At 44.8% G+C, this 25,854-nt stretch overlaps 1 protein-coding gene across 4 annotated transcripts in view; it reads right to left on the reverse strand.

Annotated features, from left to right (window-relative positions):
- LOC119436257 (RUN and FYVE domain-containing protein 2-like) overlaps positions 1 to 25,854 on the reverse strand; it is a 105,014-nt gene that overhangs the window by 28,471 nt on the left and 50,689 nt on the right. For 3 of the 4 annotated variants that reach the window (XM_037703050.2, XM_037703051.2, XM_037703049.2), the window contains 4 exons: positions 25,206 to 25,377; positions 21,879 to 21,995; positions 14,607 to 14,732; positions 13,861 to 13,958 (listed from right to left, as the gene is read on the reverse strand). In XM_037703050.2, the coding sequence (XP_037558978.1) occupies positions 13,861 to 13,958; positions 14,607 to 14,732; positions 21,879 to 21,995; positions 25,206 to 25,377 (513 nt within the window). The remainder of the gene's footprint in view (positions 1 to 13,860; positions 13,959 to 14,606; positions 14,733 to 21,878; positions 21,996 to 25,205; positions 25,378 to 25,854) is intronic. The other variant, XM_049656545.1, reaches the window with a different exon arrangement.

Consider the following 25,854-nt stretch of genomic DNA (forward strand, 5'->3'; position numbering starts at 1 on the left):
AGCCTGTTCTCTTGGTTGGCTGAAGTCAAGTGTTGCCCTGATTCTATATGAAATTACCTTGGTGAATATTTTATACAATACTGAGAGCAAGCTAATGGGTCTATAATTCTTCAATTCTTTAACTTCTCCCTTCTTCTGGATGAGTGTAATGTTAGCGTTCTTCCAGCTTTCTGGTATGCTTGAAGTCATGAGGCATTGCGTATAAAGGGCCGCAAGCTTTTCAAGTATGATGTCTTCTCCATCCTTGATTAAATCGACTGTTATTCCATCTTCTCCAGCAGCTCTTCCCCTGGTCATGTCTTTTAAGGCCCTTCTAACTTCATCGCTAGTTATAGAAGGAGCCTCTGTATCGTGTTCGTCACTACTTCGAATGAAAGTAGCTTGGCTGCTCTGGGAACTGTACAGGTCAGTATAGAATTCTTCCACTGCTTTTACTATGTCAACGAAATTGCTGATGATATTGCCCTGCTTATCTTTCAGTGCATACATTTTTCCTTGTCCTATGACAAGTTTTCTTCTCACTGACTTCATACTGCATCCATATTTTACTGCTTCCTCAATCTTTTCCACGTTATAATTTCTGATATCCCTTACTTTCTTCTTGTTGATCAGTTTTGACAGTTCAGCGAATTCTATCTGAACTCTCGAGTTTGAGACTTTCATGTTTTGCCGTTTCTTTATTAGGTCCTTTGTTACTTGGGAGAGCTTACCTACTGGTTGCCTTGGTGCCCTACCACCCACTTCAATTGTTGCTTCTGAGATCAACCTAGTTACGGTTTCATTACCTCTATGTTTTCTTTATTTTCCTGTTCTAAAGCTGCATATTTGTTTGCGAGCACCAGCCTGAATTGGTCTGCTTTTACCCTTACTGCATCTAGGTTGGCCTGTTTCTTCTTGACTAATTTTATTCTTTCTTTCTTCAAATTGAGAGAAATCCTAGACCTATGGTCACTGCACTTTACCCTACCTAACACTTCTACATCCTACACTATGCTGGGATCATCAGAGAGTATGAAAACAATTTCATTCCTTGTTTCTCCATTAGGGCTTTTCCAGGTCCACTTCCTGTTGCTGCGCTTCCTGAAGAAGGTATTCATTATTCGGAGCCTATTCTTTTCCGCAAATTCTACCAACATCTCTCCTCTAGTGTTCCTAGAATCGATGCCGTAGTTGCCAATTGCTTGCTCACCAGCCTGCATTTTCCCCACTTTTGGATTGAAGTCGCCCATGACTACAGTATACTGAGTTTGCACCTTTCTCATTGCTAATTCAAAATCTTCATAAAACTGTTCTATTTCTTTATCATCGTGACTGAAGGTTGGGGCGTAGGCTTGTACAACCTTCATTCTACACCTCCTATTCAGATTAATTACAACTGCTAACCTCTCATTAATGCTGTAGAATTCATCAATGTTGCCCACTATGTCCTTATGAACTAAAAATCCTCCTCCGAATTCTCTCCTATCTGGAAGACCTCTGTAGCAGAGGACGTGGCCATTAGTCAGCACTGTATAAGCCTCACCAGTTCTTCTCACCTCACTAAGGCCAATTATATCCCAGGCAATACCTGATAGCTTGGCTCTCAGGTGGTCAAAATTATCTTGGAGCCCGGCCCTACGACGCCTGCCAGATGACAGGTGTTGCTTTTGGGACGATATGGCAATTTTTTTAAAGCAGCTATGTAGCTTGAAACTCACTTTACTGTAACATGGAAGTGGCTTCAGAGATACAAGCAGACAATTTACTATTAACCTAACGGAACAAACAATTTATTTGACGAACCTGTGCCTGTAAAACAAAATCAAGACTCAGCGGGGTCGATCATGGCAAGCACAATGGCCGGTCGTCGAACCAAACGCTCCGGTTTTGCATCGCACATCATCATCATCATCGGACATTCTCATCAACACAGTGCTGGGATTGCCAGGTTACCGCCGTGTATAGTTGGTTGAGTGATAAACGGCATTGTCGCATGTAAGACACAGTGCGGGTTGGAAGTTGACATGATGCTCAATTATAGTGGTGCCTCGATCAATAGCAATAATGAGCGTGACAAAGTTAATAAAAATAAGTAAAAATAATTATAAAACTGGGATCCTTTAATTTTTTTTAGTTCCTATGTTCTTGCGTTTTGTATGCTTCTGTTTCAGCAAATGATTTGAAAAGGCCATTACACAGGTTTACATGGTGTAAGCATGGCAGGTTCTGCGTTCAATACACGATAATTTCAGACTTCATTATGCAGTATACAGTTAAACCTCATTTTAAGTTAACAGCGAAGCTAAAAACTTCGTTGGATGGAAAATTTTGCAAATCCGAAGTTTCCATGTTTTACCAGAGCAGAGAGGCACAACGAAAGCAGTGTTGCCGTAGGGCGAGCAGGAGACCTCTGGTGTTTATGGCGCGACAGGATGTATTTAATCGTGATGGTTTGCTTGGTACGAAGCAATTAATAATAATCTCGGACTGCACAGTATGTTTCTAGCGCAAGAAAACGCGTCACGCCAGAATGCAGCGTGTCCCAACCCGCGGCAACAGCGCTTGTCAATGTTCTAAAACAAAATCCAGATATAAACACAGCAGGGCAAGCATGCAACTACGCTTCATGTTAGAAAAAAGTTAGGCGTGCAGACACGGACACAAGGAGAGGGAAACGGACAACGCAAACACCGACTATCAATTGAAAGGTTGCACAGTGACTGGAAAGAAGGTAGACACAAAACTTATCTGCGCATACTTGGGAATGACAACGCTACCTGTCAGAGCTATCTGAGCGTGTTCACTAGAGGCAGCGCTAACCGTCAATCAGGAACTCGCTTGGGCCTACGCGAAAGACTACGGTTTAGACAGGATATTTCATATTTATGCAAGATAATCGAAGGCTGGCTAACACACCCAATTCCACTATTATTGTCTGAATAAAATTGTATCGTCATCAAATTTTTTAGAGCATTTATAATAGCGACAGTGCAATGAAAGCTCAGACATGTTTCTGCGGTTAACGTCATACGCCTGCTGATACGCCTAACTTTTCATTGCGATATCAATTATATGGACACTCCAGGTGCATTTCCGCCAACGCCTTGATGTTCCGTATAAAGTCCAAGTGCGATAACATCGTGGCTGCGCGCGTATGCTGTGGGTGCGAGTGAAAGCGTGCAAGTGTGAGCCGAGAAGGATGGTAACTCGATCTCACGCGCGCAAGGGAGGAAGGCGGGGAGCCAAGCGTGCCTTCTTCTATCGCGCACGCACAAGGCAGCATGAGGCGTTCTACTCTTGTGGCGACTGCATATAGCACGGCCGCGCGGGCCCTATCTTGAAAGCCATCTGCAGTGGGTACAAGGTCTAATGGCTTCCGCTAAGGGCTGATGGCTCCGTAAGCGCTATGTTCTCGTCGCTTAGTTCATGCTCAAGCAAGAGGCAGCATGAAGGGAAATTCGCTTGCTGATGCTGCCGCTCTTCCTCACGCCAGCGTATTGGCAGAGAGTGGCCACGGTCATCGAGTGAGCCTTGTTCATGTTTGCCTGTGCGCGCGTGACACCATGCTCGTTAATTTAGTCAGTAAATGCATGTTTACAGGCTGTATGGCCGATAAACCTATTTTTACTTCATATAGCTGTCTAATAATTTGCCATCATAATCGATGCTGCGCCTTTCGGGTGAAACTGCGACATTTTTATTCTAACGTGAATCCCTACCAACTAGCTCAACTTTAACTATGCTTGCCATGTATGGCTGTGTAATTTAGTTTGTGCGTAGTAATGTTGCAACCAGTTCGTGCATTACTAGAAAACAGTCAACGTTTGCTAGTCCCAACGCTACGCCTAAAGTCCTAGCGTTAGGACTAGCAATCGAGGGCCGTTTTCACCCCGGGAACTGCGTTGGTATCTAGTGATTTCTATAGGCGTCCGTCACGGTAGCATGATTAACAAAAAACAAGCAGATTTTTTTCTTTTTTTTTTTTTTACATTGGGTACTTAATATTGCACATATGAACAAAATCCAACGCTATATGAACAATACCCAGAGCTACTGAATTGTGCTCATGTACAGCTCGGCCACATGGAGTAACTAACTGTTTATGAAGCATTCGACAGAGAGAGAGATAAACACAAAAACGGGGAGGTTAACCAGCGGATATGTCCAGTACCAAAATTTTTACAGAGATCATATGCTACTAAGTAGTTTGCTAGCATGACATTCCAGGTTGGCCAACTAATGGCACTGTTTACAAGGGCACCAGCGGTGGAAATAATGGCCCAGTGCCATGTATTTAACTAGCAACATACAAAATTGTAATCGGTGGGATTGATTGTGCAATCATTGCCTGTACTTTTACAAAACTTTGTTCCTAAATGCTTACAGACACGTTTAGTCACCAGATGTGTTTGCAAAGCCTTCACATTCTTTTTTTTTACTGCGTCAACATAAAAAGCTCATGCTTACAAAAATTTGGTTGAACAATGTTTTCAACTGCAGGTAACCCTGTTATATCTAGGTTTCACTGTACTTGTGACTAGGAATGTGTATGCCTTATAAATTTAGGCACCATGGCTCACAACCTTCAGACCTACCCTCAGACTAAATGGCCTTTTGTAGGATAACACCAGACAAAGGATTATCTAAAAACCTTAGCAATTAGTGCAGACTTCAAGAAGGAGACAATCGATGTACTTGTAACGATAAGCCAGAAGTTTGTAAACATGTTGTGCCAATGTTTAGCAATAGAGCAATTTTAAATGGCTTAAAGGCACTGTGCCTTGAAGATAACTTAAAATTGCTCCACCTGATTTAACAGAATACAGAGAACAGAAAATAAAAAGACTAAGCATGCAAGATAGCAACCATTACAGCATGCACAACAAAGCACTACTGAATTGCACCCAGACCTAGGAATGACTGCTCCTCTTGAAGTAGACGAATGATGGCATGCTGACACATTGATTGTTTGCACTTTGAGATTTGTGAATTGCCATACACCAGTAAAACCTCTGCCTACAGATGCACATGTGACACCAGCTACCACAAGTGATTATCAAGACATTGCTAACATTGTTCATGTGCTCGTGTAGCTGATATTCAAGCAATGACTTGTCTGACCAATGTATCACACATGATAAGGTAATACAGTATACACACCCCTTTAACGCATGGGACATACTGTTTTTAATGCTTCACTTTGCACTGCTCTTATATATTTCTACAGGATTTGTTAGAGCGCAGTCTTGAGAAATTTTTAAACCTGAAAACAGCACATTCACATCCACTTTCGATCCAAGTGTTTTTTGATTGTGTGACAATTTACGAGAGTAAGACGAGGTATGGCACAATCAGTATGTCAGTGTGCTGTGGGTTGATCTACTTCAAAAGGAATTATTCTTCCTAAATCAAGATGCTACATGTGCAGTGCAGTAGTGCTTTGTTGTGAATGAAGTTGCTATATTGCTTGCTTGCTTTTTGTGTGCATGTGTTATGTAACCATGCTAACTGTTTTACCTTCACAAAACTTAGTTGGAAGTTGGTACTGACAGTAAAAACGTTGCCCCACTGTAATGCCTTCAGATGCTGTAGGTAATAAAATAAATAATCTGTATCTCTCCTCTCCTGTCCCTCAAGCCACATAATTATGGATTATGAACTAGCCTACTTCCAATCTTTACTAAAAACACTCTCCTGCCCATGCAAGCCGTATTGCTTACATCCAGGCCACATCAGTTGCAGACTCTGACAACGCAACAGAGGGGAGGGGCTTACGCTGCGTATATAAGGACCAATGGTCGCAGCTGGTCAAGCAGCTGACATGCAAGCATGCGGAGATGGCAACATGACTCAGTACAGCGCAGGCTACCTGACAACTGAATGCATGTCTGCCAGCCCATTTGCTGACACAAGGGCTGAAAAACTGTTGTGTCACCCGACAGGGCAAGCTTTCGAGTTCACAAACCAGTCTGCGCTTTGTTTTGCTGATGCAGGGTGAAACAAGGTGTCGGTGACAGATGTGAATGCCTAATAGCACAAGCTTGCGTGTTCCCCTTTAACTTTATAGCGGAGTATGTGAACCTTTTCAGCAATCCAAGCAAGAGCAAGGCACTGCAGCATGGAAGGAAGCAGCCTTCACTCAGTTCTTCCAATAAAGTGACTTATTACAACAAGCTTTATTCTGTTTGCTTTTCTTGTCTTTTTAGCAGTTGGCCCAGATATGATGAACTACTGATTATAATGACTGCTTTTTGTGGAATTATTGTGTGCTATAAATGGGTTTGACTATACGTCACTTGGAAGGAGCTTTAATACTGGTTATTTATTGTATCGAGTTCTAGCACATACATAGACAAACTGTTTCTTGTCTAGAAATGGCAACAATTTCTGTTCTTTAATTTATATGAATTAAATGTCTACATTGTGCTTGTGAAGTGACCAGAGCAACCTCAAACTGGAACCTGAACTATTCTGTCTGCCATGTTGTAGAAATGTGCATTTGAACTAAGAACGATGTCACAATGCTCAGTGGCATGTAACTGTACTTCCTGCTCAGTATAAAATCATGTAATTTAGTGGGAGAGCCACATTACTGTTGCAGTACAATTCCAATGCTCCATGACTGGGCAATGTACTGCATGAGACGCAGTCAAAGGAAGCTGCATGATCAAGTGCTCATTTGTTCTGGCAGTCTGTATTGTCTGGCCTATCTATGTAATTTCACACTAATTATTGCACTAATATGAGATTTTCACAAGTGGCATAAGCTCTCCATCTAGATTGAACCTTGGGCCTGGCATGATCACTTGCCACATTCCGAAAGCAAGTCATCCAAGGAGAAAAATTCGAAAATGTGGCAGGGATTGGCTTGTGCTTCAAGGTTTCAGATAAGCACCTATGTGCCCCCCCCCCCCCCCCCCTTACTAACAGGATGCTGAGTTTGTGGTCTTTATTTAAGGATCTTGCATGCAGATGATCATGCAATATAGTACCAGCTCTGACAGCAGTGTAAGCCGTCAAGGGCAGTGACCGTGTAATCTGACTTTAAACGCCCCCACAAACAAATGGGGGAAAATAAAAGCTCCAGGGTCACCTTAAGCAAAATTACTTATTGATAACACTGGCTCTCCTCAAAGCATTAAGAATTAATATGAACAATAACATGTTACATTAAGCATAGCTTAGGAGATCAAAACTTCTTGCTTTTTAGGTAATTCCTCGTTAACTCAGAATTTGTGCATGGATATAAGCTGCTGACAGGTGCCATGCTGGTTTTCAGAGCAAAGCACACAGAAGCGCAATGCAGCTTTGTTTATTGGCTTTTCCTATGTACAGTAGAAACATCCACTGCAGCAAATGGATACTTCAGAAACCAGGAAAGTGCAGAACTTGTACACACACAGTTTTAGCAGACACACATTTTGAAACATTTCTTGTTCTGATGCTGTTAGCACACCTCACATACATACATACATACATAATGTTCTTGGTCAAATTTCATTCACACATTCAGCAGGAAATAAAAATGGCTCTTTTTTACATATGAAACAAAAGCAGTAGATTTGCACTGTTATCTACTACATTGAACAGAACCTACATTCACGTTTGCATCGAAGCTAGAATTGTATGCACAGCACTCATACATGACAATGACAGCAACAAATTTACATTATAACTTATACTCTTCATGAATGAGGGAAACAAGAATAAAATTGCAAACTAGAGACAAAAAGAAACACTGTCATGGAAAGGACGAACAATAAAACAAGGCAAACCTTTACACACTGTACAAAGTGCCAACCAGCTAAACAAGTAATACAAACATTCACAGCAGCTACTGTCATTGAACGATCACCCAGCTGTCAACTGCAACGATTGCACCACCACTTGAGGCACAGACGACATGTGATAAAGCTGCTACCATCATAGTGCATTTTCTATACCATGTGCTAGCGCCTTGAAGTTTTTTTTTTATTTTGTTTTTTTAAACAGGCACAATATGGATCACCAAGTGAACAGTACACAAGGGACTCCATATCACTATGGCCAGAGTCCTTCAATACTTTTCTGGTCACGAAACTTCTCCGTAACGCTATGGGAGAGCTTCATATGGGGACCAAAGCTCCCGCGCGGTGGCGCTACGAGTCTGGTGAAGGCGGCTTGGACGGCGGCGGCCGCATTTGCAGTGCGTTGGAGCGCGAGCCTACTGGTTTGTTTGTTGTGTGGTATAGCTTTCTACACTCATCACGGACGGCAATATATGTGAACTACCATGCCTCTGACGTGCTGCGTACCTGGTTGCCGCTCTGGCTATCGGAGTTGTACGGAAAAAGCTTCGCTGTTCTGCCTCCCAAGCGACCGCGAACAACGCGACAGGTGGAAGCGAGCCATTCCACGACAGGAGACGGGCGCTTTCAACTTCGAGTCGAAGGCCGTTCGTGTGTGCGAGAAACATTTCGACACCACGGACATTATTCGAGCCGATGAGTTCAGAATAAGTGGACAATCTGTGCTTCTGCAGCGCGAGAAGCCTAAGCTCCGCGTCGGTGCCATACCCCGGATATTTGAAAACCTGCCGGCGTATCTTACGAAGCCCAAGCCACGGTCGCGCTCACAGCGAGAAAATCCGCCTGCAAAACGTCGTCGCGTTTCGTCGCCGAACAACGATGGCACTGCAGCTTCTGTGAGCTCCAGCACAGAGCCCTGCGATCCTGAAGCAGCCGGAGATGATGGTAAGCCTCCATTCGCGTTGCCTTGTTTTCTTGTTTCACTATGTTGAGAGCCTGTATTGCCTGTGTCAGAGTGAAGGACTCTGCCTGTGTGCTGCGTGATGTCGCATTATATTGATCCATATTTATTCGTTTGACAGGTGGAGCGATAAACACTGGAAGCTGCACAGAGACGGCATGCCAGACAGAGGGAAATGTCTGCTCCATCTCAGAGCTCCACGCAGTTAAAGACCAGCTTCGAAGCACTAAGCAGCAACTTCGTTTGTGCCAAGTGAAGATTGCGAAATTGACGGCGCAAGCGAATAGGAGCAGAAGATCGCACCAAGACGTTCAGAAGCTTTCGGCTCGCGAGAAGCTCATTTTTGACCACTGGCTCATGAAAGCCAACGCGAAGTCTGCAACAGCTGCGCGGTAAGTTCCAAATACCCCATCACACAGTAACATTGCTATTGGATTGCCCCTTTTGCGTTTCAAAATGTTATCTCAAGGTGTAACCTTCATTTATTCATCATGTATTTGTATCTGTTGTACCGCAAAACAATATGCTATTGAGGCAGACATTGGTTTGGCCGTTTTGTTTTGTGTAGTGTTATTTCTAATTTCGGGAAAAATTGCAGGTTTGTTTGGGCAAATATACTGTCTTCAGTTTTTATAACACCATTCTCATTATTTTTTGCTTTGCATGAATAGTTTCCAACAAGCTCATTGTGGAAAACAAATATGCAATTCATTCTCTCCAGGTACAAAAAGGAGTGGATTTATGACTGCTTGCTGCTAAAGATAAAGTCAACAGCAGTCTACACTTTTCTTCACGAAAATGAATTTCTGCCCCTTCCAAATCCCCGCACCCTCTATGGCTACCTCAGAAATCTGAAAGCTGATTTTGGCTTCGACAGCACTTTGTTCACGGTTCTGTGTGAAAAGCTAAAATCAGTTCCAGAAAGAGAGCGTCGAGGTAAGAAGCAGTACTCATTTTTATAATTGTATTATATTCAGCAGCGCAATTGAGACAAGATGTTAACCTACCCAAAACTTTCCAGGGGTGCTCATGTTCGATGAAATGAGCGTTAGAAAAAGCGTTCACATTCGCGAGTCGGACATGGCACTGCTGGGCAAGGTGGATTTCGCCGAACACACACGACCAGGTGACCATAGCAAAGACGGCGACCACGTGCTGGTCTTTCTGTTTCGGCCTTTTCTAGGAGGGTGGTCGCAAACCGTGGGCACATTTTGTGCTTCTGGTGCTGCCCCAGGATCAATCGTGGCGAAGCTCCTTTTGCAGTGCATTGTTCACCTTACAAACGCTGGTGTTGTTGTTGACGCAGTGACGTGCGACAACTCCACATCAAACCAATCAGCCTTGAGATCTCTGGGTACGTCTTTTCAAATTTTATTTAGCTGTGGTTAGTGATGTAGTAGAAAAACAAGTGTACTATTAAACTGTTTTCTCTCAAGGTGTCAACGGGGACATGCACAAGCTTCAAACGTGTTTCGAAAACCCATGTGAGCCCTCAAAGCAAGTCCACGTGGTAATTGATCCACCGCACATATTTAAGTGCATCAGAAACAACTTGCTGAAAGTGGGCAAGTTTTTGGTAAGTAAAAAAAAGTTGCATATGAATATATGCATAAACTATTCAGTTTTAAAAAAAAATGTCACTTGTCCTTATGTTGCAGCTCCCTCAAGGACAGGAGGTGTTCCACTGTCACTACAAGGACTTACTGGACTATGAAGAAGGACAGGCTGGACTCCGGGCTGTACCGAAGTTAACGAAAGCCCATATTTTCCCCAACGCGTTCCAAAAGATGAGCGTGAAGTTGGCTGTCCAGGCAAGTCATGCACGCAGCTATGCTCAGTGCAAAGTGTATTTCAAAAACATCTGCTCAAACATTTTGGGAAGTAAACTTAAAACCCTTCTTTTCCACACATTTTACAGCTGTTCAGTGAGAGTACTGCTTCGGCCATGGAGTTTTATAGCGAGCAGGAAGACTGCAAGAAGCTCCATGGGTCGGCTGCAACATCGCAATTCACAAGAACATTGAACAAGCTGTTCGACTGCCTGAACTCTCGCAGGCCAGACCATGTTCGATTCAACGAAGCACAACACATTGCTGTGAGATTATTACATGTGTTATGAAGTGTTCTTCGTGTACTATAGATGAAGCATAATTTTATTCCAGGTGTTGAAGGACAGCATTGCATGGCTGGACAACTGGGAGAAATACATCAAGACATTACCGACCGAGAGGCAAGTCTGCTTTCTGAGTAAGCAGACATGTGGAGCCCTCAGACTGACACTGCATAGCTCAGTTGCACTCATCGAGAACTTGCTGTTGTCTGGATTTCGTTACGTTCTCGTTGGGAACTTCGGACAAGATCCTCTAGAGGTAAACATGATTACTTTTATGTGTATAAATGTGCTATGAATTTCTCATTGTTGCGATAAATTGATGTTTTCTTTCTAGAGGTTTTTCGGCATCGTCAGGCATGTTGCTGGTGATGGAGGGCAGCCGACTGTGCAACATTTTTGTTCATCTATCGGATGCTCTCTGTGAACAACCTAGTTCGACCGCCAAAACGGGCCTCGGTCGAGGGAGATGGACCCCAGCTGTTGCTCAAGCTCCAGGGCCTCTTTGACAAGGGAAAACCTGCCTCCAGTCAGGTGAAGCGCCCCTTGCTTTTATTTATTACGTCTAGTTTCTTTTTTTTCAGGAGCAGTTTCACTACACAAATGACCAAATAACCAAATGAAACATAATGTGTTTTTGCATTTATGAATCTCGGCTTATACATTGAAAGATTTGAAACTTGGAATGTATTTTGCAGGTTGACATGTTGGCGGTCCTCTTTGATGACGTTCTTGAGGAGCCGGGAGAGGCAGTGAACAATGCATCCGTGCCTGACGTTACGCTCTCCACCAAAGAGTGCATTCTTGATTATCTTGCCGGTTATGTGGTAAAGAAGTTTTCAACGATAAGCTGCACTGACTGCGTGGGAACACTCAAGAGCCAGACACGAGAGCCAACTGACCTACTCCAGAAGAAGTCTAGAGGATTCCTGCAAGTGCCCTCATCCCAGCTCCTCAGCCTGTTGCGCATTGTGGAAGGACATGTTGAAGAACTGACTGTGGACACAGTTGCATGTGCCGATGTGTATGCGAACATTGTTGAGCAAGTTTTGCTCGACAGCCGCATTGCTTCTGCTGGTGTGGGCTGTAGGTTGCACTATGTGGGTACCACAGCAGAGGTTGTTCATTTTTTCTTGAGGTGCCGCCTGCACTTTTACACCAGGGAAAAAAACAAGCTGACACGAGCGACGCGGCGAGCAAACTGCCCAGCAAGTGGTGGCAACAAGCCTAGTCGGTAGCAGATGTTCTGTTTGTCATGCTATGCAAAGCCCAACTGTTGTGTTTTGTGTTTGATAGTGACACATATTTGTGTGACGTTGTTTATTTCCTTTATCCGCCATGCTATTGCCGTAAACTTGTATGAATAAACACTTGCACCACAGCCGCGGCGCGTTTTCTAGTCATTTGCGTGCGCTTGGCAGCTGCCTGCGACGATCAGCAAGTGGTCAGTCAGGTTACTGTCATCTGTGTGGCGGAACCAAAATCCACGGCGGCGACATTTTGATTATCCAATCAGGTATTTTGAATTTGGAAAGCGGAGCATGGCTAGCTTTGCCTGCATTTCTTTTCTAAATTTTTTTTTAGTGTCCCCGCCGCGGTGGCTCAGGGGCTAAGGCGCTGTGCTGATGATGATCAGCCCAAGTACGCGGGTTCCCAGCCGCTTTTCTGATGGAGGCGAAAAGAGAAAATGCCTGTGTTTTAGAGAGTCCCGCGCATGTTAAAGATACCTGGATGGTTAAAATTATTCCGGAGAGCTACACTACGGCGCGCGCCCGATTGCCTGCATAGCGTCAGCGCGTTAAACCTCATAACCAATCAATCAATTAACTTGTCGTTTTGGTGGGAGGAGTGTGTCAGGCACTGACCGTACGAGTTTTTTTGTTGACACCCTATACCTATGTGGACAGTCAGGAAAGTCGCTCAAGTGTGTAGCATTTACTCCTACCCCCCTACGCGCGCCCATTATGCTGCTTCCATTTCGTGAGCGTTTTTCTTCATGATGTTGACGCTCACTTTCCAAACCTAGATTATTTTTTTACATTATTAGCGCGCTATAAAATCGCGCAGACACAGCGCTAACCCATCGTGCTGTACGTTTGCACACCTATTTACTCAGCGCAGCATGTCGCCCAGGGCTGTATATACCGATTTAAATCTGGTGCTAGTTAACTCAAATGCAGGAAACTGCAAAGACTAGTCAAAAATCGAAAACGCCAGATGTCCGCCTTCTCAAAGCGAGAACGTAGCGGCCGTGACTACCGCAACGAACGAACGCTGCAACATATACGACTCAGTAACACGCGTGGCCTTGCCTCTATTTCACAGCTAAGCTACGCGTCAACTGAATAAAAAAAAAACACGCGCACTTCGCTCGCGTCGCTCGCGTTTTTACAGGTGGAAATGAAGAGCAGATGAAAAAATTAGGCGCGTTGCCGACGGAGAAACAGCCGGCACGCAAGCGTCGCCGGCCGACCGCGAAGCCTTCACGCTAACAGGGGCGATCCTAGCGGCAGTTTTTGTCCCTGAATGAAACTTCGGCCGGAGTTTCGTGACCAGAAAAGTATTGAAGGACTCTGCTATGGCTAACAAAATACATTTTGCTGGCCACCCATAGTGACATGAACTTCAGGAAAACAAGTAAGCAACTTTGACAGTGCGCAGGTCAAACATCAAAGCAATTACCAGTAAAGTGAAAACAAATAAAGTGCTAGCTATATCTGTTCATGTATACTGGATGTGTATATATATATATATATATATATATATATATATATATATATATATATGGCACATACTGTCAACAGCACTCAAAGCTGCCAGGGTATACAAGCAGCAATCACATGGTTAGTAAAATGCAAGCACAAGTGCCTTTTCGGTCGACTGAAGACACAAATTTATCAAGATACTGTTCTCAAGAGGTTATTCGAGGGCATGATGCCAGATAGCAGCATCAAATAAGCAAAAAAAAAAAAAAAAAAGCCCACAGCCACCCATTGATTTCTCACAGAAAGGCTGCAACTTACTTCGTCTCAGCATCTTTTAGGCTTGCAGTCAATTGTGCCACCTTTTGCTCCAGCTTTGCAGCTTGCTCTGTCTTTGCTTTTAGTGAGGACTCACAATCCTAGATAAAAAAAATTTAAAGAACAAAGCATTTGCCATTTAACTCAATATTTGGTGACATGTCGTTCAATTTAAATCAGAAGTGAAATTGTTGATTGCACACAGATACTAGATTAAACTTTTATAGTACTAGAAGCAGTAGTTTGAACAGGGGTGCGATTGGAGATCTTTGTTCGTTTCGCGTTCTGTTCAGTTGCTGCAACGTCACAAAGTGGCAGTATGCAAAATTTGTGACAATGGGAGGGAGAGAGCAGCCAATCGGCAAGTGGGGAACTCCCCGGTCGTTGAGAGCGTCATTTTGGCGACGTCAAAATGACGACACACTCCTGTCAATCATTTTGATTACGAGCACGTCGTCTGCTAGGAGCAGAATGCGATGAGAGATGTGAAGTTCAAGTGATCATCCGCTCGCTACGAGACTGGCTTCGCATGGCACATCTTGTGGATTGGATTGGATCCAAACAGTGACTGCGGCTGTGGAATGGTTTATCGCTTGCTGATTGGCTGCTCTCTCCCTCCTGTTCTAAAAAGCCACTTTGTGACGTCGCAGCAACTGAACAGAACGCGAAACGAACAAAGATCTCCGATCGCGCCCCAGCTTGTAATAATGTCTTCCTTCATCCCTTAAAATAACCTAAGCTTTGCTTACCTGAAGCTTGTTGAACATTTGGAGGTTAATAGCTTTGATGTCCTCCAGTTGCCTGCGTAGGCTCACTATGCTGTCCTGCTTTTCATGGATGTCTTTTTCAAGCAATTTCAATGCCATCTCTGCTTCCTGAAAAAAAAAAAAAAAAAACACACATCTTAAGTGGCAAAAAAAAAAAAAAAACGGAAAGAAAGAAAAAGACCAATGATTGTATTAAATTAATATGTGATGTGCAATCAATGCCAGGAGTTATTTGAATAAATACTGCAAATGTATAGTGCATATGGCGCTCATGGAGCACATGTTTGGTTTGCATTTAAATCCATAATTAGTCCGTGTAAACTTGTCTTCTACGGTTAAGCCCCTTCATACCAAAAACGGTTAGTATTTTGAATTTTTGGCAACAGCGTAAGTAAGCATATCTTTGAATGTTCTGTGCAAAAGTATAGGATACAAGTATATGCCTCTATTGTAATGTATATCCACTGGAAAATTAGGCACCCCATGGTGTGTCATTGCTCTGTATGCATGACGCACTGGCAGAGCTTGAAGAGGCCCCACTTACATTCTGCACATAGATTACGGTTGCCACCTGGCCAATTTTTCACCTCCTCACTGTACCAGCTGTTGGTTTGTCCCCCACATCGGCATGCCATTCAGTTCTCGCTGAATCTGCACATTATAAGCTGTACTGCAAGCACTCTTTCGGACTTTAACCCTTTGCGGTCCGTTGTCGGGCAGGGCCCGACAACACAACATGGCCGTAGCGGTCCGCTGTCGGGCACCGCCCGACAAGGGTGTTCGGGGTTAAATTTCGCGGTTTTTCTCAATGCGATTCATGCACATTCTTTGTATACACGATGCGCCATCTCTTGAGGGATAAATAAACTTTGTTTGTTGAAGTTTACTTCTCTTTGCACTAGGGTGCAGCACACTGTTCAGCACGGCTTCTGAATATCAGAGCGTTCTCACTTGCACGTGGAACAGCATGTTCGCGCGCAATAAACACGATGCATCATCTCTTGAGGGATAAGTAAACTTTGTTTGTTGAAGTTTACTTCTCTTTGCACTAGGGTGCAGCACAATGTTCAGCACGGCTTCTGGATACCAGAGCGTCCTCACTTGCGCACGGTACAGCACGTTCGCGCGGTTCGCTGAAGCATGAACACTTTTTCAGTGCGTGCGTTTTACGGTGGCACATTTAGTGAAAGCTTCTAGAGGTTTCCATTGTCAATAGCTTTATTTTGAGGTGCACACAGCTGCAGAATCATGCTGAGAAAGAACAGCGACACCTGCAGTACCGCCGCAACCTCTTCCAACAGCTGGTGGGTGACGTGGGGGCTATAGCCAAAAAATGGGGCCCGTCTGCGCGGAAGGAGTGCGAGTAAAGGCTAGATGGGAGGAGCCAATTCATCTACAAGCTCCCAGGTGGAAATAGCAAAGACTGTGCTGTTTGTAGCGATCGAAAAACAAACACGGAGGCAGGAGGGAAACTGTGTTTTTCTGCAAAACCTGCAGTAACAACCCTGGCCTGCACCCAGAAAAATGCTTCGAGCGGTATCACACGTTGCTCAAATATCAGTAAAGGAGTTGCCTGCAGAATGCAAAAGAAAAAATAAATATCCTATGAGTTTTTCGTCCACAGTTTGTGGTTTTTATCGCGGCGCTATAAACTGGCAAAATAGTTTCGGACCGGGACAGGTGGGTAAAAGTTTCGGACCGCAAAGGGTTAATATATGTAACAAGCAACGAAATTGTCGGAAGCAGATTCATTCCTAATTCCTTGAACTTTCACCATAGTGTTATTCAAAGTTACAAGACTGAAAGATTCATCCTTTCACTTTTATTTTAAATGCGTAAGCATTTCAATGCTTACCCAACAAGAAAACTGTCCGTGCGTCCACCCGTCCTTCCCGTAAGACAATCAGATCACTTTCAAGATAGGGTCTGCAGCAGCGAGCGATGTACTTTCGCGCTGCCTGTCGCTTCAACACGAACGAGGCGGCGAGAACACAGCGCTCACGAAGCTCTCAGCACATGCCGCACTCTAGCTCTTTCGCAGATCGCTTTCAAAATATGGACCTGCGCGTCTCTCAACGCTAAGTGAGCGGCGAAAAAAGCACTTCGAGCTATCAGCAGTCGGCCCTCTCTGTCAGCATCGCACATCCAGGGGTTGGACTGCCCAAAGTCGCTTTGGAGCAGCTTGGAGCAGTGTAATTTAATTTTGATGCAATTTGGAACAGATAAAATTTCATTTAGAAGCAGTTTGGAGCAGGCCAATCCGAATTTTGGTAAAATAATGGAATATCGCAGTGCACTTCGAAACCACCACGAAACACAGAATAAACCAACACGAAGTAAGTAGTAGAAGTGCGCTTTGTAGCTATAGCTTACTAGAAAAAGCTTACTAGAGTGGGTCGAGCGGCGGCACGAGGCATGCTTTCCTGTAAAGCGGAAAACACCAGTGGCACTACGATCGAACTACATATTCGCGCGCCGACACTCATGATGATCGCGGAAAATGTTCTCAAATTATGCCGTCCAATCTACGCAGTAACATAATTTCTGGGTCACCATATGTCACTGCAGACCCAGAGAGCTGAAATAAACTCTGGGCTGATGCAACTTAAAACTATTTCAATCTGTTTTCATTGCGATAATAATTATATGGACACTCCAGGTACATTTCTGTTGTCGTCGCTGTGATGTTCCGTATGAAGTCCAGGGGCGATAACACTGTTGCCGCGCACCGTATACTGTATGTGCAAGTGAAAGTGTGCGAGGGAGAGCCGACGATGACAGCTCCATCTCAAACACGCCAGGGAGGAAAGCAAAGAGGAAGCGCGCCGTCTTTTGTCGCGCACAAGGCACCGTGGAAAAGGAGGGGGGGGCTTCAACCACGGCAGCTGCTGCATGGCGCGGTCGCATGGGGAAAGAGTGCGAGTGCTGATAGCTTCATGTGCGCTGTGTTTCCACCGGTTAGTTCGCGTTGAAGTGAAAGCTAGCACGAAGGTCGATTCGCTCGCTGCTGCTGCCGCGCTTCCTCACTCTAGCGTTTTCACAGAGAGTTTCTGCGGTCATCAAGTTAGATGTGTTCGTTTTCTTGTGCACACGTGACAGCATGCTTGTTAACTTAGTTGGTAAGCAAATGTTTAGAAGTTTATACGAGCGATAAAACTACTAACCCTACTTCGTATAGCTAGCTGTCTACTAATTTGCTATCGCAATCAGTACTTCGCCTTTCGGGAGAAAATGCGACTTATTATTCCAAATCTGCCATTAGCGCTTCGTGATAGGTCAAAATGGCCAAGGACTCGTCCATATGGGCACAAAAACAGATTGGCATAGTTTTACGTTATTCCTGCCCTGGGGACACAGACGCCCACCCGCTGAACCTGCTGCAGCGCGCGCCTCCCCAACATCTAGTTTGCTCGCAGCATCCTCAGCCTACTTTTCGTTGTTTTGCGCCTCAGCTAGGGAATGCCATGCTGCTCGGCCCACTCAACCGTACTCTAGCACACTCTAAACACAGCCGCCCTGCCGTTCTGACAGCAGTGACAACAGCTAGGAGTGGCCACGCGTGTGCCTCCCACTTGCCAGAAGCGCTGAAAAGTCCAGTGTTATAACGTGAAAATTATGAGAAACTGTGCAGGAGGCGCCGTCGCGTGGTGTGCAGAATGTGAATGGCTGCACTCTTTTTCGGAGAACAAATCGACTCGCCGTTCATGGCCACTGCTGGAGCACATATGCCGAAGCCGTTATGGCAGTGTGGCGCAATTTCGGTCAATTTTCCGTGTTTCGCGCAGGAATTTGCGTTAGTATCAAAAAGGCGCAATTGACGCAGGAGTCGCAATCCTGCACATCGCTTTCAAGATACGGCCCCCATCGCCGCGCCAGATATAGCCGCCACCGGAGCACGGTTGATCACAGTTCATAAAGGTTCGACGGGGGTGGATAATACGCTAAAGAGCAATAACGGCTTATACTGATCAGAACTTCATCAGCGCACCTGGTGCCACCACCTGCAGTAGAATCAACCAACAAGAATAATAAATGTTGCATACAGTTCATTCATTTCCTACATCTCCCCCGTCATTTCACCCGATGTCCAGATCTGCTGCGGGCTATCTATAACACGAGTGAACATTGCTTCTACTCTCCTCTTCTACGTCGTCCCGTGCAGGTCTCACTTAACCCTTTAAGGCACACTGTACAAAATTGTGTACACCAAGATTGTGCTTCAGCTGCAAAAGCATTGATGAAAGGAAGTATATTTAAAATGTGTAGCAGATATCTTGAAACACTTCTTATTGGAATTGTGTTGCAAGCTTGAATAAAAAAACCAAATGTTTTTAGTAAAACGAATGAGAAGGTAGACGGTTAGGTATTTTTGCTCGCCGTGAGTATGTCATTGCATGTAGTGGGCTCACTTTCATTGTTTTACGCAATGTTTTCCACCAGGTATAATTTTAAAGAGGCTGGAAAGGTGCTTTTTAACCCTGCTAGACATGGAATAGTTGATGCTCCCATATCTGATGTTTCTGTAGCGAGTTTTCAATTGGAGTCCCACATTTTGTAAGCTTGACTAAACTCACTAAAGAATTTTAAATTCTCATTCTATTCTGCAGCTGTACACTTTTTAAAATTCTGAAGATGTAAGTAATTCGGTGACATTAAGTTTTAAATCAACAGAATTATTTGGCACCCGAAAGGGTTTGTTCAGTGTTGCAACCACGCTTCTCTGTTTCATGATTCTTTCGCGATCGTTCTCGCAATTATATGAAACATACCAGCGTATGGCCACTGAACACCACATCGTTACTACGAAATGCTCACGCATCTTTCAGATAACTCCCACAGGAGATTTTTCTTCTGAACTTTATCCTACGAGTCCAAGTGCAACCTCAGCATCTCTCAGACACGTTTTGCTGGCAATCACCCATTGTTGGCAGCTATTTCATTAGCTGGCATTACTCAGTATATCGCTACTTTAATCAGTTTTCATTTTGTTTGTATCTTTGCATACAGTATGTTTCACAAAATGCGCCCCCCATTCTCGGTGCCAATTATTTTTTTTCTTGGAAAAGGAGGCAACCACAGCATAGATACAGCAGAACCCCGCTGTTACATTCCCGGGTGCTGCGTTTTTCCCGGCTGTTACATTGTTTTCGGCCGGTCCCGGTACAGCTCCCATAGGACCCAATACATTGGTAACACCACTGTTGCGTCGCAACTGTGGGACCATTCCCACATCATGTGTTGCGAACTGCCACTCCGCGCCGGCCCGAGCGGCCATGTTGACTTTTCATGTCGCTTGCCTCGGTGGCTTGACGACGGGATTGACCGCCCAACGTGCCGAGGGCGTGTTATGACCTATTTTCGGTTTCCACCAGCAAAAGCATGGCCTTTGAGATCTGTATTTGCTATCTAAAGATGGTGTCTATGACGTGTTGGGGCCTTAAAATTGGGTTTGGCGCATAGCTGTTCCGTATAAAGTTCAAGAGTGATAATGCTGCGCGGCGTATGCTGCACGTGCGAGTGAAGGCGTGCGAGGGTCAGCCGATGATTGCGGCTCAATCTTGCACGCGCGAAGCATAAAGGCGAGGTGGAAGCGAGCTCCTTGTGTCGCCCGCGAGGCACAGGGGGATGGGGTTACTCCAGCGCCGTATCTTGAAAGCGATCTGCGACGTGGAAAAAGTGCGCGCCCCATAGAGTTAATATAACCAACTCTAGAGGAAAAGCACCCCATAGTGCCCATGTGTTGAAATCGGGAACTGCAAGGGCGCTGCCATGTTGATACCCTATGCAGGCGCACAGGCGCAGACGACGAGATGCGACTGAGATGAGGCGCGCAATCAACACGAACCCGAGCCTCCGTCAGTAAGATAGCACCATCTAGTTAAGGCGCCTGCAAACGCAGCTTTCTAGACAACGTAAATTTTACATCAAAATTTTCTAAATAGCCATATGATCTTTTTGAAAAATATACGGAATGAACTTCAAACATTGTCCATGCCAACATGCTATGTGTAAGTGCTTGCTTTTGCATAATATTTTGAATAAATTTAGCGCTACAAAAATTAGTCGTAGCAACATGACGGCACCTTTGCGGTTCCCGCTTTTTTCGCCCAGCTTTTCCTCTAGAATGAGTATATTAACTCAATGGCACACCTGTGCGACGTTGTACTCTGGCATCAACTGCGTACTGCGCCGCCATGCGCGATTGCACGGGCCCATATCTTGAAAGCGATCTGCGTTGGGGGCAGAGTTTAGGCAGTGTAGGTGCGTCGGTGGCTCGTAGCTTTGTGTGTGCTGTGTGTTCTCGGCGCTCAGTTTGCGTTGAAGCGATAGACAGCACAAAGTCACTTCGCTCGCTGGTGCTGCGGTGCTTCCTCACGCCAGTGTTTTGATAGTGAGTGTCCGCGCTCATCGAGTGTGATGTGTTCATGTTTGCGTGTACGCGCTGACACCATGCTTGTTAATGTAGTTAATAAGCGAATGTTTACAAGTTTACAGGGACGATAAAACTACTATCCTTACTTTATATCGCAGTCTACCAATTTGCTATCACAATCGATGCGTCGGCTTTCGGGTGAAACTGCGACTTTTTTTTCAAACGTACGAATTCAAATAAAACTGTGTGCAGTTCACCACTACTCTCATTTCTGATTTTTCTTTCCTTTTTCTCGACTCTTGCGTTTCTCGGCTCTTATGTTTTTTTTGTTGTTTTTTTATGGTCCCGTGAGAAACATACCAGCGGGTTGTTTTAAAGGCAGTAGCCCCACCCTGTAGTCGGAGCTGCTGAGTATTTTAAGCTCTTTTATGGATGGGTAATTAAAAATGCATTCAAACTATGACATGCACAATAAGTGGCCCTGTCGTCTTTTAAGTACTGTGGGTGCACATCTTGGCAGCCATTGCTGAAGATGATGATGCAGGGAGGCATGTGATGCATGGTCAAAGCATTCTGCACATGCCCAAACTGTTTGGCTGGCAGAGCTCAGCTGAGTTTCAAGTTATCCATAGTAAAATATTTAGCACGCACAATTGACAAGGACACAGTGAAGGTGGACACATGAGTGCTTCACTGTGTCCCTGTCTATTGTGCGCGCTAAATATTTCACTATGAATACGTACCAACTCGCCCAACTATCAGTTCTGCTGCCGTTCAAGTTATCAATATCAACAGCCTAATTTATGTCCACTGCATTTATGTCCACTGCTGCCATGCATGTTGTGCCACAATGCCCCAAATCAACAAGTCCAGAATATTACCTGTCTCCTGTCCACTTCCTCAGACAACTGCCTCCGGACCTCTGTGTACAGCGAGTCCAGACCAGCTTGATTTGCCTGCAGTGTCTCTCTCTCAGCACACATATCAGCCTTTGCATTCTGTTCACATAAAGACAGAGTAAAAGATGGAAGAGACAATCGATCCTCGTGGTTTTCACTAATTGCAGTGACTTGTTCACAGTAACATAGCCTCAATAAACACACAATGTGCACATTTATAGCCACTGTACTTCTGCCTTCCATGTGTTACATCATTAAGGCTCATTCACACCGGCAACTGACAGCGGTCGCACGACCAGTTGCAAATGGTCGTTTTTCTCGAAAAGCAACCATTTTGGGCCAGTCGCTTGCTGCTTTATTTTTCAGTCACACGACCGTGGTCGCAAAGCTCCTCGACCAATCAGCGCCGCGCCGAAAGTGATGTTATGTGTTTTCATGCGGCGGCGTCCTCCTGCGTCACGCCAAATGCGATGTTCACGCCATGGCAGACTACAGGCCTGTAATTAGTGTGTTGCCTTGTGATGTTGGGACGCAGCAGTTGCAGCAACGTGTTGAATGTACGCGGTGGCATTCGCTCGAAGCTAAACAGCAGCAAAAGAAAGCAAAACAAACACAAAGCCCTTTTTCCAGCTGCTGTTCTTTGGATGAGCACGCCACCCAAAGGTGAACAGTGGGTGAACAGCTTCGCTTAATTATTATGCACCGATTCCCACGCAACACGAACTGGAAATTACAACTTACTCTTGATAATACTCCTCGTTCGGGCTGGAGGTGGCTTGCGTGGCCGGCCACTTCTCGCGAGGGGAGGCACGGGCGCACCCACCAGCGTTGCGTTTTCTTCAGTGGCTTCCACGCTGCCACAGCTGACACCACGGCAAAACACATCAGCACATGGACGATGTCTTTCCTTTCGCTCGAATCAAAATCAATGCCTGTTGCCGGAATGCGAAACCAGTGAGCTTAGTGCCACCGAAGTGCGCGTGAACTGGGTAGATTCCTAGAGTTCTCGCTGAGAACGTTAATCTCCGGGATTGCAGCTTGCAAGTCGCACTCTGCCGGGCTTGCCGGTGTGAGCATTGGTTGCCATCAGTCGCTTTTTGATCGCCAGTCGCAAATGGTTGCGCGATCACCTCAAGTTGCCGGTGTGATTGAGCCTTTACAGTTCAATGTTCAAGACAAATGCTAAAAAGAAAATTACAAGTACTGTTCTCTGCATAATCACAGAAAAGGAAGCGGGTAGGTGGTGAAAGGTCCATCCCCCGATCAAAGACCAATAAGTTTAACGAAAAAAAGTGTGGCCCTCATATGAGAATATACAACATTTTTCAACATTAAGCTTACCGTGTGTGATGAAGAGAACATTCATTAACATTTTTTTAGTTATGTTGGACTTATCTTTCAGAAGCTTCTTAGCTAACTCAATGTCCTGACTTACCGTATAGACTCGTGTAAGGGCCGCACCCCCAACTTGGCAGCCCAATATTTGGGAAAAAAATGACCAACAGAGAAGCAATTGCGTTCAGTGCCCCCATGCTGTGTGTTTACATGGGCGAATTTTCACGTGCTGCGTACTTCCGTGAGCCGCTACTATATGGCGATAGCTGCGCATTGACCTCTGATGCAATGGTTCACCCGGGGATCCTGGGAGTGCACAATTTTGACCAAAAGGCGCGGTCCCGTGCTAGGGCCGCACCTAGTCAAAATTGTGAAAAAAAAAAAAATAGTGCAGCCCTTCCCCAAGTCTACACGGTATATCAACCTGCTTTAAAGCTGAACTAGCGTATACTGACCTATGAGAAAAAATCCAAGGACACCTAAGCACTTATGAGTTGTGAATGCAAAAGCATTAGTGACCAATTGAACGCTGCTGAGCGGTCCTTCAAGTTTGGCACTGCGAGTAATGTACCATAGTGGTACGTGCTGCCCAAGCCAGCAAGCAGCAGCAGCCTGTGGTGCCAACACAGCATGCCACCGACATCCTGCATGACGAGAGACCGAGGAACAGCAGTTGCCAGCAAGGCTGGCAGGTGCTCGCAGCAGCTAAGCCCAGTGGGGGTACGAGTGAGAGAAATATGAACCACGTGCCGGCTTCCGAGAGCGAGAGTGACGTGGCGTTGCAGTGATGCCCTCTCCCGTCCCACAACACCTGGCATGCTACCACAGCAGCAGGTGTCCCCTCCCTTTTGCTCGCTCTGCTCCGTTGAAGCACGCTCCTGACATGGCGTCACAGCAAATGGGTCTTTGGGTGCCGGTTCGCTGCTACAGATTACAGACGCCAGCTTTTTTGCTCAAATTGAATTCTGGGGTTGTACGTGCCAAAACCAGGATTTTATTATGAGGCACGCCGTAGTGGGGGACTCCGGATTAATTTTGACCACCTGGGCATCTTTAACATGCTCCCAATGCATGGGACATTGAACCACGTTCAATGCGTAAAATGTGCGTTTTCTACTGCTATGGCACTCATTACATCACAAACCCGAAGATGGATGAGCAAAAGAAGCTAGAAGGTGCGTCATGGGAAGATGATGCAACCACGGACAAGTATGAATTAGATAATATTGAAATAGGTCTCAAACAAAAAGGAATGCAACCATAAAAAGTACTTTTTTTTCCAAGCCTTGGATTAAAAAATAAAAGGAGCGAACAAAGGCCATGTAGACAGTTTTAGCAGAAGTGGACGGCTGCCGCCATCATGGACTGCTTATAATATGGAAGCTGTGGGACTACACTGCTGCACTGAAGGGCCATATGAGCATGCAGCAGTCAGCTGGCATGTTTGCTTATCGTGGATGGGCACTGCTGTGGTGGATTGGCGCACTGGACTTATACACCCAAGAAAAACATTATTGCAAATGAACTCTTTTGTACAATAGCCTCATTACGTTTCATTGTGCTAATTTGTCCCCTCACTAATTGCAGACCTGTGCCCTTTGCCACCAAGAGGTTGCCTTTTCCGCATAACTTAGTCATCCAGTAGCTGAGACTACCTCATGCGCTAAATTCTGCCATGGTCGGAGCATGTAGCACAATCCTATAGGGCTCACATTCAAAGCTTAGATAGTAACAAATGCAAAGAATCGTAGCTGCTTCCGCACTTCCAACAATATATTTGATTTTTTTTAAATATTTGTATCACTTAATAATTGAAAAATTGTAAATACTTATTTTACAACTTGAATATAATTGTTTAATATATTTTATTCGACTGGTATTCAAAATTTTTCGAATATTTGACCACCCCCTAAAAAGGGTCTAATCTTTTCCTGATGGGGGAAAGATCCTAAGCATGGTAAAGGTGCAACCAACCTGAAGCTTGCGCTGATGGTCTTCGACAATTGAGTCCTGGTGCTCTCTGAGGACGCGATTCTCTTCCTCCAAAGTGAGTATCTGATTTTTGCTTATAGCCAAGTCTTCTTTCATCAGTGCATTGGTTGTCTGTAGCTGCTCCACTTTTTGCTGGAGGTTTGTTACCGTAGCACTGAAACAATACAGACAAACAAAACCATAAGCGAAACTAAGATTGTAGCAGAACTGCCAAAGATAATCAGCAGCAAAATCCATCAATGATCCAAAACCAGCAATGCATTCCCTCCATGGACACAAAATTCATTACATAACATTCTGCTTGCATCTGAAATTTCATTTTTGCATTTTCCTTTTAAGCAACATAAGCATTTACTCAAAATTTTAATATCTGTGCCAAAATTTGTGCAAGCTAAATACAGTGGAATCTAGTTGATATGATTCTGTATAATACTTTTGGGATAATATGTTTCATTTTTCTTATCCCAATAATGCAATTTGGTTGGATAATACCTTGTATGATACGATTTTCTAATGATACGCTTTATTTTCTGGTGCCCATGAAGATCGTATCAACGAGCTTCCACTGCAACTATTCACACTTGAGCACCAAGCTACAAATAAAAAAGAGGTGCAATTGTGTGTTGAAAGC

Source organism: Dermacentor silvarum, chromosome 1, assembly GCF_013339745.2.
Source record: "Dermacentor silvarum isolate Dsil-2018 chromosome 1, BIME_Dsil_1.4, whole genome shotgun sequence".
In the NCBI taxonomy this organism is placed as follows: domain Eukaryota; kingdom Metazoa; phylum Arthropoda; class Arachnida; order Ixodida; family Ixodidae; genus Dermacentor; species Dermacentor silvarum.